At 41.4% G+C, this 13,768-nt stretch overlaps 1 protein-coding gene across 20 annotated transcripts in view; it reads left to right on the top strand.

Annotated features, from left to right (window-relative positions):
• kiaa1217 (KIAA1217 ortholog) overlaps positions 1–13,768 on the top strand; it is a 102,943-nt gene that overhangs the window by 77,443 nt on the left and 11,732 nt on the right. For 18 of the 20 annotated variants that reach the window (XM_026179752.1, XM_026179749.1, XM_026179754.1 and 15 more), the window contains 7 exons: positions 2,259–2,457; positions 3,742–3,835; positions 7,900–8,690; positions 10,217–10,321; positions 10,846–10,895; positions 13,206–13,345; positions 13,510–13,685. In XM_026179752.1, coding sequence (XP_026035537.1) covers positions 2,259–2,457; positions 3,742–3,835; positions 7,900–8,690; positions 10,217–10,321; positions 10,846–10,895; positions 13,206–13,345; positions 13,510–13,685 — 1,555 coding nt within the window. Of the gene's footprint in view, positions 1–152; positions 337–2,258; positions 2,458–3,741; positions 3,836–7,899; positions 8,691–10,216; positions 10,322–10,845; positions 10,896–13,205; positions 13,346–13,509; positions 13,686–13,768 lie in introns of those variants that run through there. The other 2 variants (XM_026179761.1, XM_026179751.1) reach the window with 2 other exon arrangements.

Below are 13,768 nucleotides of genomic sequence, written 5' to 3'. Positions count from 1 at the left end.
AAAGTTTTTCTACACATGCACGTACACATGTCCCATCATTCTCTGTCCTTCTATCAAAAACATCAAGACAGAGTGTTAAGACAGTGGGGGGTTATGGTGTGAGGAAAAAGGGGAGGAGAAAAAAAGGGGGGAGGTGGGGGGCACCACTTCACAACACTGTCCCTCCCACCACTGCCTCTCACACACATGCACACACACAAACAGACAGGCACACGCTTCGCTTGGTCCCAGCAGACATTTGGGACTTTTGAGTATCTTTTTGGTGTAGTAGCTTCTGGCTTTTTGAGAGCATCTTAACAGCGAGCAGAAAAACAGGGATTCCTTAAAACCTCAAACGTGAGTATCAAATTCATCCTTAAGTGTGGCATCAAGTGTATTGAATTTCTTCATTTTGCGGGTGCATTATAGTCATCTGCCTTTTCGCTGCATTTCAATCGCTGCGATGAGCATATATTTCTAGACTTTATTTGTTTTAGACTTTTGTGTCTTACTGGAAAGATGTGGAAAAACTGTGCCCATTTGGTCAGAAAAACCCACTAGCTATTTGTTTCCAGTCCTCAGTGAAACCAGGTGCTCGGGAATGCAGCTGTTAAAACTGAGCTATTCAACTTTGTCATAGCAAATAAGAGTACAGAGGTGTGCACGATGCAATCTCAATCAATGGTGCTTTGTCATCAAATTCTTTCGCCCTAGTTGCGAACATCTGGATGAAAACTACACGGCCGTTAACGTAACAGCTCTCAGGGGAAAGATGAATTTATTCTGCAAATGGGCACTTTGTTAAGTTTTTCCAACACAGGAACCCAGACAGACCAGAGAGAGAAAGCAACGGATAGACTCAGCAATTTTATTTCCTGGATTTGCCCTCTCTCTCTCTCTCTCTCTCTGTCTCACTCTGTCTCGTGGTGCATGTAGGATCTTGTATAATATTTCACCAACATCTGGTAGCTTTTACTGGCTAGCTCCTTTTATGGGGTTACACCAAGTAAAACCAAACCCTCCTCTCCTTAAAGCAAGTTATTTCCAGTGCACAAATGCACAAGTGACAATTTTGCCTCTGCAGCTAATGAAATGTGACATTTTGGATGATTTCTTATGAAATATGAGCAAAACAACAACACGAGCTGATTGAACTGCTTTGATCATTTCATTACGTTCTATTGTTGCCACTGATTGCCTGTGAAGATCAGCACAAAGCCGTTTGAGGTAATGAATCGCAGATTGAAAATAGAAATGTTTTTTTTCTGTCTCCCCCCCCCAGCACTGTTTATACAACTGCTCTGTAGGCGTGGCCATAAATTTTGTTCAAGAGCCATCTGTTTTTCTAAAGCACAGTACAAATGCCACACCCAGGGTTCAGAGGTTCAAGCTTTGGTCTGTTTGATGCACAACTTGTACTGATCCACCCTTAGTTTTGTCCTCTCTTCCTGACCCCACCCCCAAGCTCACTGCCTGTACCAAATAATTTATCCTGTGCAAGTGATAAGCAAAAGATTCAGCGCAGTGCATTACAAATATTTAGCAAAAGCCTGCACACAACATGATTACATTCATGCACTTTTGTTTTTGATGCTTTCCAAGCCACAGTTCAACTGAGAATAAATGCTGAAGCCCAATTCAGACTCTCTTATCCGTTCGGGACTGTGCAGGAGTTGATCCAAATTGCACCAAAACAAAAAAAAGAAGAAAAAAAACACCGGGAACTTTTGAAAATTTGAGTCCGGCCAGTAATCTGCACTGAGCGGCCATGACCAGACGTGTCACATGGGCCCTTGCCAACTCTTTTTACAAGGCTGGAATTATGCTGTTAGATTTTTTTATTTTTTTTTTTTCACCATTGAAGGGTTTTTAAACCAACCCAAACTTCTACAAGCGTCCGTTTTTGTTTAACCACCACAGTTTTGGCATTGTTTACTGCACTAACATGAAATAACATAAGCCCAATGATTTTACTGCAATATATTGAGCATTCTTGCACAGTCAGTACTCTATACAGTAGCTCAACAGTAAAAGCAGACCACTGGTTTGTAATTGAAATAACACCGACACAATTTCAGTGAACTGCGTGAAATGTTCTATTTGTCTTGACAGATTAACACTGCGTGCAGGGCTGAAATTCTTCAGGCCTTTAGAAAACATATGGGAGTGAAACAATGCGTCACTGCTAATGCAAGTTATGGAATTCAAATAGGACTGTCTTAGTCACGGGAAACATTTGAAAGGACTAATCACCAAGTCTCCCTGCTTCCTGCCTTTAGGTGTACTGTACCTGCAGTACGGAGACGAGACCAAACAGATTCGCATGCCCAATGAGATCACCAGCATTGACACAATCAGAGCTCTCTTTGTCAGTGCCTTCCCGCAGCAGCTCAACATGAAGATGTTGGAGTCACCCAGTGTTGCCGTGTACGTCAAAGACGACATGAGGAACGTGTATTACGAACTTGCTGATGTCAGGTAAAGATGCACTGTGTTTGCATGTGATAAACATGGTAACAGAAACGGATCGGGAGCATGTATTTGCCATCACATACTGTGTTTATTATTTCCTTAGGTCGATCTGATATTGTCGTGTTGGTGTTGCTCTTGGATCGATATAACTAATGTTGCAAGTGACCAATCACACGTGATGTCAAAGTTTTATGACATAGAAACAGCGTCACACAACACACCAAACCATAACCCCTTAACCATAACCGTAACTATAGTCCCGTAACCCTAACCCAAACCACGACACATCCTAACCCTCAAACCTAACCCTGACCCTAACCGCCCCCTTTTTGGATGTTTTTCCTGAGTGGACATCGGCAGTTTTCTTCCCCAAGTCACAAAGCTATGACATCATAACAATGTGATTGGTCAGATGCAATGTTGATCCTGTACAAACATCATTATGGAACAATGTGAGGATATCGGATAGACCTATTTCCATTTACCCACTGTGAACACTTTCCATCCTCTTCCTTCTTCAGCTCTCCCTGAACAGGAAATGTCACTGGTCAGGAAATGGGCTCACTTCCACTTTCCTTCAATGTTAAAGAGAAAGTTAAAAAAAAAAAGAGCATTAACTGTAAACAAACTAAGGTTTACTTTTAGCTGACTTTGATACCTTTCCTGGTGGTTGTTGCCAGTCTTAATGAAAAAATTTGACTTTGCAAATCTTTAAGAAATATTTGCTTTTTTTTTTTTAAAAGCTCTCATTGCTTCATTTATAAACATACATACCAGTACTATCCTACTTTGATATTCACCTGCATGTCTTATCAGTAATACAGCAGATTCTGTCTTCTGAGAAAGCAGGCAGCCATTTGTTGTAGTTGTTTTTCAGAAGGAAAGGCTTTACTCTTGAAGGCATACGAACTTTGCCCTTTGCCTGCAGAGCTCCTGCTCAAGTGCAATGTGTACTTTGTGAGTAATATTTTATCAGGGCTGTAAAAAAAATTGTCTCGTCATAGCTTAAGGGCTGTACGGGCGACCATAATGCCATAGTTAAATTGAGCCCAGGACATGAAACAGCAGGTGTGCTCTCAGTTCATGTAGCAAGATAGTATTAGTTAATATTTTTATGGATTTTGAATATTTAGAGAGAATGTCAGGTAATAGCGAACAGTCAGAGCCTCTGTCGGGGTATGTGCCCTTGGTGGGGCTGTTGCAGAGAACCCGACTGAGGCAGGATCGGCCGCTGTCTGATGGCGATATCTGGGCTAAATTCTTACCACTGAGCACCTCTTCCTCCTACAGGAACATCACAGACCACTCCTGCCTGAAGGTTTACCACAAAGATCCAGCACAGGCATTCAACCATGGACCCCGACCTACCAATGGCGATGTCAGGGTGAGTACTTTACTGTCCACAGCACAGCAGTGAAATTGTCTCATTAAAAGCGGCAGCTGAGTAGAGAAAAGATTTGCTGCAGATAGAATAGCGAGCCCGGTCTCCGGTTTCTCACATCTTGTATGCAGTAAAGGGAAGGAATGTCCCCCTGCCTCTTGTTAATCTCTTCAGAGGGGGTCTTGTATTGTTCTCCCAGGGGCCTGCGTTTGGCCGTCCTCTACACGCTCTGGTGCGACTTGTTTAAGGGACAATTGGACTCAGCTCTCAGGACTATTTCCTCTCTGAATTCTTCCTCCCAATATCTGCTCTAATCTCTTTTCTTTTATTCTGATTCTATCTTGTTTATTTCCTGCTGATGTAACAAACTAAAACCCCCAAAGAGCCTTTTTTTTCGTCTACTGTTCCTCCTCAGATCCGCTCCTCTAATCTGCCCTGACCAGTCATCTGTCCTCGCTTTGTCCGTCTGCCAGTTACAGTTAGCATTTTGGCACAATTGCTTTGCTTTAAATATTAACCCCCGCTATACTAACACTACATGCAGTGCTGCGTATGGTCACCTAAGTTTAAAGTGAAATTGGTTAAGTTTAAAGGAGTGATGAGGCAGCTAAGGTGATGGTTTTAAGAGCTCTTCATTCAGATGCCACAGTGACATTGAGGTGCTGCAGAAATTCTTTTTTATTCTTTGCTGCTGACAGGCAAGTTGCTGACTTTCTCCAATCGGGTCCTTCAAAGGGAGGCGAATAAAAGACGGCTCTTCAAAAAAAAAAAAAAAAAGATGGCTAAATAAGATACTGAAAAAGTGAAAAGGGGAATCTTACTTTGAGAGCTTAAAAGTTTCAAAGTACATCAGCAGAAAAACTCCAATTGTGTAGAGAAGTTTTTCCCCAACTTTCTTTTTTTTTTTTTTTGCTGTTGTTGAAATTCTGGTTCTCGTCGAAACTGCAGGTGTTAAAAAAAGAGCTTGGAACTCGATGAACTGAAATGTATGAAGCAACTTCTTAAAGGTTCCTATGCAAACACAGTGCAATGCTAACATAAAGAAAAAGATTGTTGCCGTCATTTTTTAACCCAGCAGCAGCTGACCCAGATACAGAGGATGGCTGTGGGGTGGTGTTTTAAGTGTAAACACTACAGAAAACTACCTAAAATGCCATTTATTGATTCCCACTCGAGAGTTTGCTTCTATTGCAGTCAAGTCGCTTTATTTAAATACAACAACAGAGGTTGATGAACGTGCTCCGCATCAAGCAAGCTGTTAAGCTGTTGGCAAACTTCCCTTCCTTTACAAACATATTGAAAAGCTCTAAGACTCAACACAGTTTTCAACGTAATATTTATCAGCCTCTCTATTCTTGGCAGTGTTAAAAATTCAACCTCTTTTATTGAGGAAATAGAAAATTGGCTGCACAAAGGAAAAAAAGGGTGTCGCTAGGGCTTAATTAGCACCTGTTCAAACACTGTTTCACTGAAGGTGCACCTCACATGTGTTTGGGCCGTAGAGAATGCCCTCGCCTTGCAGGGATGCCAGGCCTCAGATCTGATTCAAATTGAGATCTGCAGTCATCTCGGCTATCGATTTGAAAATGTCTGGCAAGCGAAACTTGCATAGAGCTGTCTCTGGTTATAAAAACAACTGCTGCAATAATACGAGTTGGATAGATGTACACAGGAATGGACACGTAACTTGATAAACTTCAGGCGGTCAAATAACTCTCCTGCAATTGCATTTCAAAAGTTTGACTCATTAATCTTTACTGATACATATATTTATATATGTATGGGATAGTGCCTCAAGCTTTGCTTTGAATTCATACAGTATAGTCAATAGTGGCTGTCGACAGAGACAGTATGTACACACCAGTTAAGAAGATGTTTTGGAAACAGTAGCTGAGTTATTAGCTAGCCTCTGATTTGCTCTCCTAAAAACAATCCACCATTTTTTCTTTTGTCTTTGTCCAAAAAAAGATGACAGCTCATCTTGTGTCAACTTACAATTCTAATAATTAGTGTTTTCTTTCACCAACACCATTTAGTGCCCTACAGCACATCCGCATAGTACACTCAGCCATTCGATCAGCTCTTTAAATATTTACAACTTTCTTCACAAACATTGCAGCACGACTCTTCTTTATCTGGCCTGCTTTGTTCGCTGTGAGGCTCTGAAACGTCTGTGAATTAGTCGGGAAACTCGCTCCAACTCTGACAGGCCAAGAGATTGAGGCAACTTTTGTTAACTCCTACTAGACATGCCGCTCTCATAATTGGAAGCTTAAGAGACTGATGGAGAAAGGAGAAAGGTCTGGGAGATAAATTGCATCTTTTTTGCCTGATATGGTTTCGCATGTGCTTGTTTTTCGAGCTTCTACTTCTTTGTTTTGTCACAAAGCAAGGAGATCTCTGTACTGTAGGGATATTTTTAGATGTTTTGGTCGGTGTTTCAAAGGTGCAACATCTGTTTGGGATTGAGAGCTGATGCCTTTTGGCTAAAAATGTTCTTATATGGCTTTGCAGGGATTGGAAAAGCAGTCAGATGTTATTTAGGGCTTCAGAGTGTGCACCTTAAAAAGTAGAAGTCTTTATGGTTTTGTGACGGTCAGCAGTGGCTCTTTGCGCTGAAGTCTTAGTGTTTTGCTGCTTGGTCGGACTTGTTGCAGTCATATTTACTGCTGCGTGAACTTTCCCTGCTACAAAGTTTCTTTCTTTTTACTGTTGTCACCACAGCCAAGCCTGAGCTCTTTTGTTACTGTATTCTCTGTGTGCATTTGTTGTTTTCCAGTTCACACCTACTCTTGCACACACAAGGGTCACACCCACTTTATTGTTCACCTCACTGTGCTAATCTTTGTTGGCACTCTGGGAAGTAATAAATAATGACGAGACTGAAAACACAAAAACTTTGCGTTACGTTTTTGACTTGTCTTGACTTTTAGGTGAGACCTGTGAGTCATACGTCGGACAAACAATAGTTTGTGTGTTTGACGGGAATAGAAAGTTAGACTGGAAAACAGATTCGATTCATACCCACTTGTGACACCCTCTAGGAGAGTGTGTATCCATGAATTCTGTCTGTGTTTATAATTTAGGTTTCAAATGTGCTTGTACATGTGTAGTTCAGTAAAGAAGAGAGCGAGAGAAAAACAAACAAACTAAAGAAAACCCAATCTAAAATGAAATGACTTTTATTGTTTTGTTGCTTGTTCTTTCTGAGCCGATATCAAATTTCCATTATTGCTTTCACTGCATGGCTGGCCAAGGGTGCATGTTGCATATCAAGTAACTTTTTGTTTGCAGAGGAAATAATTTAATTCTTTTTTATTCGTTAAGCAAAACACAGTCTTGCCTTATGCAAGGTGTCAAAATAAAAGTAGAGGAAGTAATGTAAAGACTGAACACTGTGTACCTTTAAGACTTTTGCACTGACTATTCTTCTATATCCCTTAACCAAGAAAAGTGTTCCAATTAATTGAGGTTAGGTTTTTGCACGTTAGCCTTCAAAGAGCTTTAAGGTGGTTGAGCTAAAGAACTGTGGACTGTATTTGCTATTCAGACAGACAGATACTGTTGCAAATTAGCCAAGGTACTGTCTAACCCCGAAGGCTTCCATGAACCTCTGGTAGAAAGCCATAGTCTTATCTCCTGGAGCGCATTTGCAACACTTAACCTCACCTTCTTTCAAAAAGCAGAAACTGTGCAGTTTTTTTTAACAGGGAGAATAGTCTTTACTTCTTCATGCAATATTGTTTTATATGGAAGCCTGTGGGCATGATATCAAGGGCTTAGAGTGATATGCTGTGTGTCCAGGAACTATTTTCTACTTCTGGGAAAATTTGCTGACAGTATATATTCTTTGAAAAGCAACAGTGTAAGATAGATAGATGTTTTTGTTTTAAGGGCAGCTCCAGTCTAAAGTTACAAGACCTACACAAAGTAAGAAGTAACTGAAGTTGACAGAAATATGCATCTTTAATTTAAGATTTTCTACTAAAAGAAGGAACTTTTTGTGTACTTATATATATTAAATCATTCTTTTGGGGTGTTTTTATGATTTTTTTTCTTTTTTCTAGATGCACAGTGAAATGGCACTTGCCGGCCGTGATGGCCAGCCCCCTCTAAGGCATCCTCCCATGGTTCCCCCGTCCCACCACCCAATGCAAGCAGCACTCCCCCCAACGCCCCACTCTATGCCTCCATCCCCCTCCAGAATCCCATTTGGCCCACGGCAGGGCTCTTTACCTGGGAGCGCCACCATCCCAAGGGACAGAATCTCCAATGCCAACCCACCGGCCCGCTCTAACTCTCCTTGTCCCAGCGCCATCCTAGAGAGACGAGATGTCAAGCCAGATGAGGATATGGCTGGAAAGAGCCACACTCTTTCTAGAGGGAATGAGGGCTTGTACGCAGATCCATACCTCCTCCAAGAGGGACGAATGGGCATTGCTGCAGCACATGGACCACACCCCAGCCCTGGTCTTGATGGTCCAGAGCATGCCATGGGGGGATTTCACCGTGCCTCCATCCGCTCCACGAGTTCTTATGGTGGACCTAGCCCTACAGACACTATAGATCACCCCTCTCTGTACAGGCAGAAGTCCAGAAACAGCCAGCTGCCGACTTTGGGTTCTAAGACACCTCCGCCATCCCCTCATCGGATGACTGAGGTACGAATGATTGACATCCATGGTGGACCTCCTCATGGCATGCCATCTCATAGTGTTACCATGGAGAGAAGCTCGCCTGTGCGCCAGTCCTTCAGGAAGGAAGAAGTAACTGGGACAAAGCCACGGAACAGCATGGGCTCACCTGTGGTTCCAGACCTCCAGGGGCCAATCCCAGCTGCCAGTGACCATCAGACACGGTAAGCTAGCAGAGGACACAGTGTTGCATATAGTAGCTGGGGGGGGGGGTTGTTAAAATAACTACCGAGACATTGCATGGGAGCATGGACTAACTCTGCATCCCAGTGTCACCCTAACCATGAACTGCTGCTTTCCAGTACCTGGTCTGACTCTGTTTCATCATCCATGCGTGAAGAATAAATATAACCTGCCCTCTCACTGTCTTCAACATAAAGATCTGCACATGAAGCACATTTTGATGAGTTTGGTTTGTGTATATAGCCAGCTCTTGCTTATCTTGCTAACTCGAATTCTGGAGCTGATATTGTTGATGAGCGTGTAAGCCCAGGCATAGCTACCACTAGTGAAACAGGATAGTATCTAAAGGCTCTATTAATCAGTGTATATTTAAACAAGAACACCCCTTACAGACTCTATTCAGTTTCAGTTAATCTAACAGATATTTTAGTACCTGGGTTAGGTTTGTCTTCTCAGACTGAGAGCACATAAACACAGAAAGGGTGCAAGAGGGATGCTGGCCTCTTAGCAATGCTTAACTAGAAAGGAGGGTACATGGGCTCTGTGTGTAACTTGGAAACCCAAAGCAAATACTGGCCAGGTTGAAAAAGTATTTGAAATGGCCAGTCATGCAGATCAGGCCAGACCACCTGGGAAGCCCAAAACCTCCATTAGAAATGCCCTGGGAATATCTGAAAGAGTGAAGGAATTTGATTGGGAAAGTACCATGCTTCACTTTCAAAATAAACTGTAGGTGTCATAGAATATACTCATGTAAAATATTGTGGTCATTGTTGTATTCACATAGACTTTGTGTCTGCACTGTGTCCTTAACATGCCCCGTGCCTCAAGATAAATTATGAATAGAACAGAATAGCCCTTTATTGTCACTGTACATGTGCAATGAAATCGTGGGTGCTCCAAACAGACTCTGCAGGAAATATAAATAGCAAGACAACATAAATAAATGACAAAACAAGATGAAAGCACACTAAATAAGGCACATCTTATGTGCCTTATAAAGCAAAAGTAGTTCTGTTGCCAGTTCCCTCACCTGCCTACAGTGTAGGCTTTCTTAAGGCAGTGTCATACAGTTCAAATAATCCTTTCACTCTCTTTTTGGCAGTCACTACATGTGACTCAGTCAAAAAAACAATATGACCCGAGCACCTTGGGTGTCAAGCTTAGGCTTGTCAAGAAGTTGTCCGTCTTGTTTATTCTATTTGGACACGAGCTTTTGGGGTTTTTACATTTTTGTTTTATTTGTAATTCAGAAACGATTCATATTTACCAGAGACAACATTTACTTGTGGCATATTGCAAATCAATTCCAAAACAAAAGAAAAATCTCTGCTGTGTAATCATCTCACAAAATGGCAAAACGTTTCATGGTTAGGTGATTAAAAGCGATTGATTATTCTGTTTACAACCCTCCCGTTTTCATTCTGAGCTAATATTTGCTCCAGTGGCAGCTGTCATATCCAATAGGCCTCGGTGTTGAAAGCAGAATTTTTTGATGTGTCTGCAGAGAACGAATGAAGGCTATGGAACAACAGATTGCCAGCTTGACTGGTCTTGTTCAGCATGCACTTTTAAAGGGCCCAAACACTAGTGGCACCAAGGAGCCTCTAAGGTAAGCAATCACAGTATAGGCCAGAGTGGAGGCATCGGGTGAAATGGACTTTTCAAAAGAAAAGCCTTGTGATTCAGTCAGAGGAGGAAGGATAAATTATCCCTTCAATAATGGCCATATCAGACACTCAGGTAAAATAGTGTCTGCTAAAAAGGAAATCGGTTTGAATGTGAATCTGTTATCGAAGCCTTTTGCCCTCTAGATAAATGGCCACTATTGTTCATCTGGCTGCTTTTCAGCTCTTTATCTTCTTTATTTATTTATATTGTTTGGAAATGTTTGCTTGACGCCTAGTCTAAAATGTCTGCTGTGAATTTGAATGTAGCTACTGTATGCACTGATGATGAAGCTTGTTAACATCATTAACATCATTTTAACCTTTCTGGTTTGTCAGTCTGCTCCATCATTCTTTATTTTAACTTGTTTGCCCTTACTAATATCGAGCTGTAAATCTAAAGTGCTGCAAAGTGCTGTTTATTTCTGTTACACAAACTCTTGTAAGATAAATTTCTCTCTGACTGCAGCGAGAGACCCCCGAAGACATCATCTCCAGCCCACAGTGCTCATAGTTCAGGTTAGTATCTCTTCTATTATGTGGGATTTCTGGAGTTTTTTTCTTTTTAGTTGATATAAATGCCATAATATCATGTGCAGACAAGCCCACACATCAGTGTCAGTCAGCAGTCTGCAATGAACAGCACTGGAGGGAGGAAAAACAAAGTCAGGCTTCTTTGCTTGTCATCAGTTCATATTTCCTTGCACTCCTTTACCCAGTTCATCCAGTTTAATAGGAGTTAAGAGACAAGAGCCAGCGCAGCTAACACAAGCCCCTCAAAGCACTACTTAAAACAAGATGCTATTACTTCTCAAGCCTGCCAAGATGATTCAGCGATTCAATCTCCGCGCCGCAACGTTCTGCGGCCAGACCTTAGCTTGATAAAAAGATCTGCAACCTCACCAGTGGCGAAGCACAAACACAACGCTATTTATGTGTCTTGAAAGCTAAGCTCGTGTCTCAAGAAACATTTCATGGAGTATGTAGTTTTCAGAGGGATTTACTTGTCATGCTGTGTTTGAGCAAATCTTCAAAACATCAGAAAAGTTACAGGGTCTTCTTTGATCTCGCCAGACAGCCTCTAACATGAAAAAACGTGAGGATATTCGTTTAATCCCTCACATGCTTCTTGATTGTCACCACCCAGCGTGTCCTTCTTTCAAAATATACATTGTAACCAGTAGTTCAGGTCTGTTCACGCTGTAAATAGATTTGGGGGATTACAAAGACAAAAGTGTGTTCTTTCACTGCGTCATGGTATATGTCAAAAAGAATTTAGGGAGCACTGGTAAGTTTCTCTTAACTAAAATGGATGGACACTACTTTCTTTGTATTTTTTTGTGTTTAAAGGATTGGCTGCTCTTAATTACACGAAAAAATTTGTACTTGCCTCTTGTGGTATCCATTCTTGCAGATGGTTTTCACATTTGCCTCAAATATACAGAGACAGACATTCATTTCATAATTCTGATAAAAATACAGCACAAATGCATCCTTTCAGAAAGAATTTCCAAGTTACTGTGGATAATACACAGACCTTGAAACTGCTCTCTACCAGAAAATTGGCCCAACTTCAACTATTTATATAGTGAACTAAGATTCCAGGTTAATTGACACACATTTTTGAAAAGATATGTTACTGTAAAACTCAGTGCATGCAGTGTTAATTTAGCTACACAGGACACAAAGTCAAGCTCAGCTGACCTCACTGTCATCCCACATCAGCTGACACCTCTGCTGATATCCTCATGACTAGTTTCAGGTTTATTTAAAAAGGACAATGCACGATAATTAAGATGAGCACTTGGATCCTGTAACTGCAGTCCCTGATGGCATTCATATATGTTAAAAGAAAAAAAAAAATGGAAGCACATCTGTGTATAGATAAGAGCTAGAAGATGAGGTAATTTCAGCTGTTATTTCCCAAGGGGTCACCACAGCAAATGAATATGCCCTCCCATTTATCCAGGCTTGTTATCGGTACTAGCCTGTGAAACCCCGAGGCTGGATTTGTGTTTCCTGCCAGGCTTGATCTTTTAAGACTTTTGTAAGGCAAATGTGTTAACAACTAAACAACAAAGCCCCTAGATAAGAACCAGGAGAACATAAATACTAAAACAAACACCCTAACTATATAACCTAGCAAACAAAACTTAAAGACCAAGTAACCTGATCAAGTGGGGTGCAGTATTAAAATTGCTTTAGCCCACCTACAGTTGGTGCTCATTGCAAGCTGCTTTGCAACCCACTCAAGCTCCTCCTTTACATGCTGTGTTTGACAAAACCAATGTCGTCTGTTGTGACTGAACGTGTAGTTCTATAGGGTCATTACATTTCAATCTCATGGTGCAGTTTGAAATATTGCTCTTACTTTCTATTTAGGGACTTCCATCATGGATGTAAGTTACTTTGGTTTCCATGGTTTCAGCCTGTTCTTCATCTTTAGCAGTGACTGAAATAATTAGTTGACAGCCATTTCCAGCTGCAACTAATAAGAGTGTTAACATATCTATAGTACAAATGAAGTAGAAATGATGCCACAAAAATTAGAAGAAATCTTTGCTGAACATTTGGGACATTAGGTCAGAAAAAGCGTGTTTACGGGCATTTACAATCTGCCTGCTAATAAGCAGAGTGAGTGCTTGAAAAAGGAAAAAAAATTATACACTTTAAAGCCTCCCTAATAATGTTTACTAGAATTTTTACAGTTGATAAGAGTAATTATGAGCTTTGATTTCAAAGGTTTTAGTATGTACATATGGCTCGTAATTTTCAGAAAACAAACTTAAGCTGTGCTGTGTGGGTTTTTTTCTTCTTCACTTGGTCCAGGTGGTTCTCCGGTCTTGTCTCCCAAGAACAGTGCAAGCCCACCAGACAAGGGCTCAGTTCCGCTCAAAGTAAACCTCCTGCAGTTCAGGAAGAATGTTTCTGACCTCAGGATGCAACTGCATCAGATGAGGCAGCTGCAGGCAAGACTTTGTCTCCATTTTAATTAAATTAAACTGTTGCGTTTGTTCACATTTCCAGCTGTGTATATGCATGTGATTAAGTGAGATACCCAAAAAGCCATATATCTCGGTTTACTAGTCCAGGTCCTCTAATAACTTTCACTTTGCTATGTACATCACTTCAGCTCCAGAATCAGGAGGCATTACGGGTGCAGCTGAAGCGGGCAGAGCAGGAAATCAGTATTAAACTTGCAGAAGCAATGCGGCGTATGGAGGACCCTGTTCAGCGACAGAGAGCTGTGGTAGAAGAGGACAGGCACAAGTACTTGGGTCTGGAAGAGTGTGTCCTCACACAGCTCAGGTAAGACTGCTCAGGACTCGCTCATTACCCAACACAACAGATGCTGTTTTGTTTAAATTGTGTCTAAAATGGATAGACACGTT

The sequence above is a fragment of the Astatotilapia calliptera genome, chromosome 9 (genome assembly GCF_900246225.1).
Source record: "Astatotilapia calliptera chromosome 9, fAstCal1.2, whole genome shotgun sequence".
In the NCBI taxonomy this organism is placed as follows: Eukaryota; Metazoa; Chordata; class Actinopteri; order Cichliformes; family Cichlidae; genus Astatotilapia; species Astatotilapia calliptera.
The sequence above is the reverse complement of the archived record's forward strand: the minus strand, read 5'-3'. Positions and strand labels throughout refer to the sequence as shown.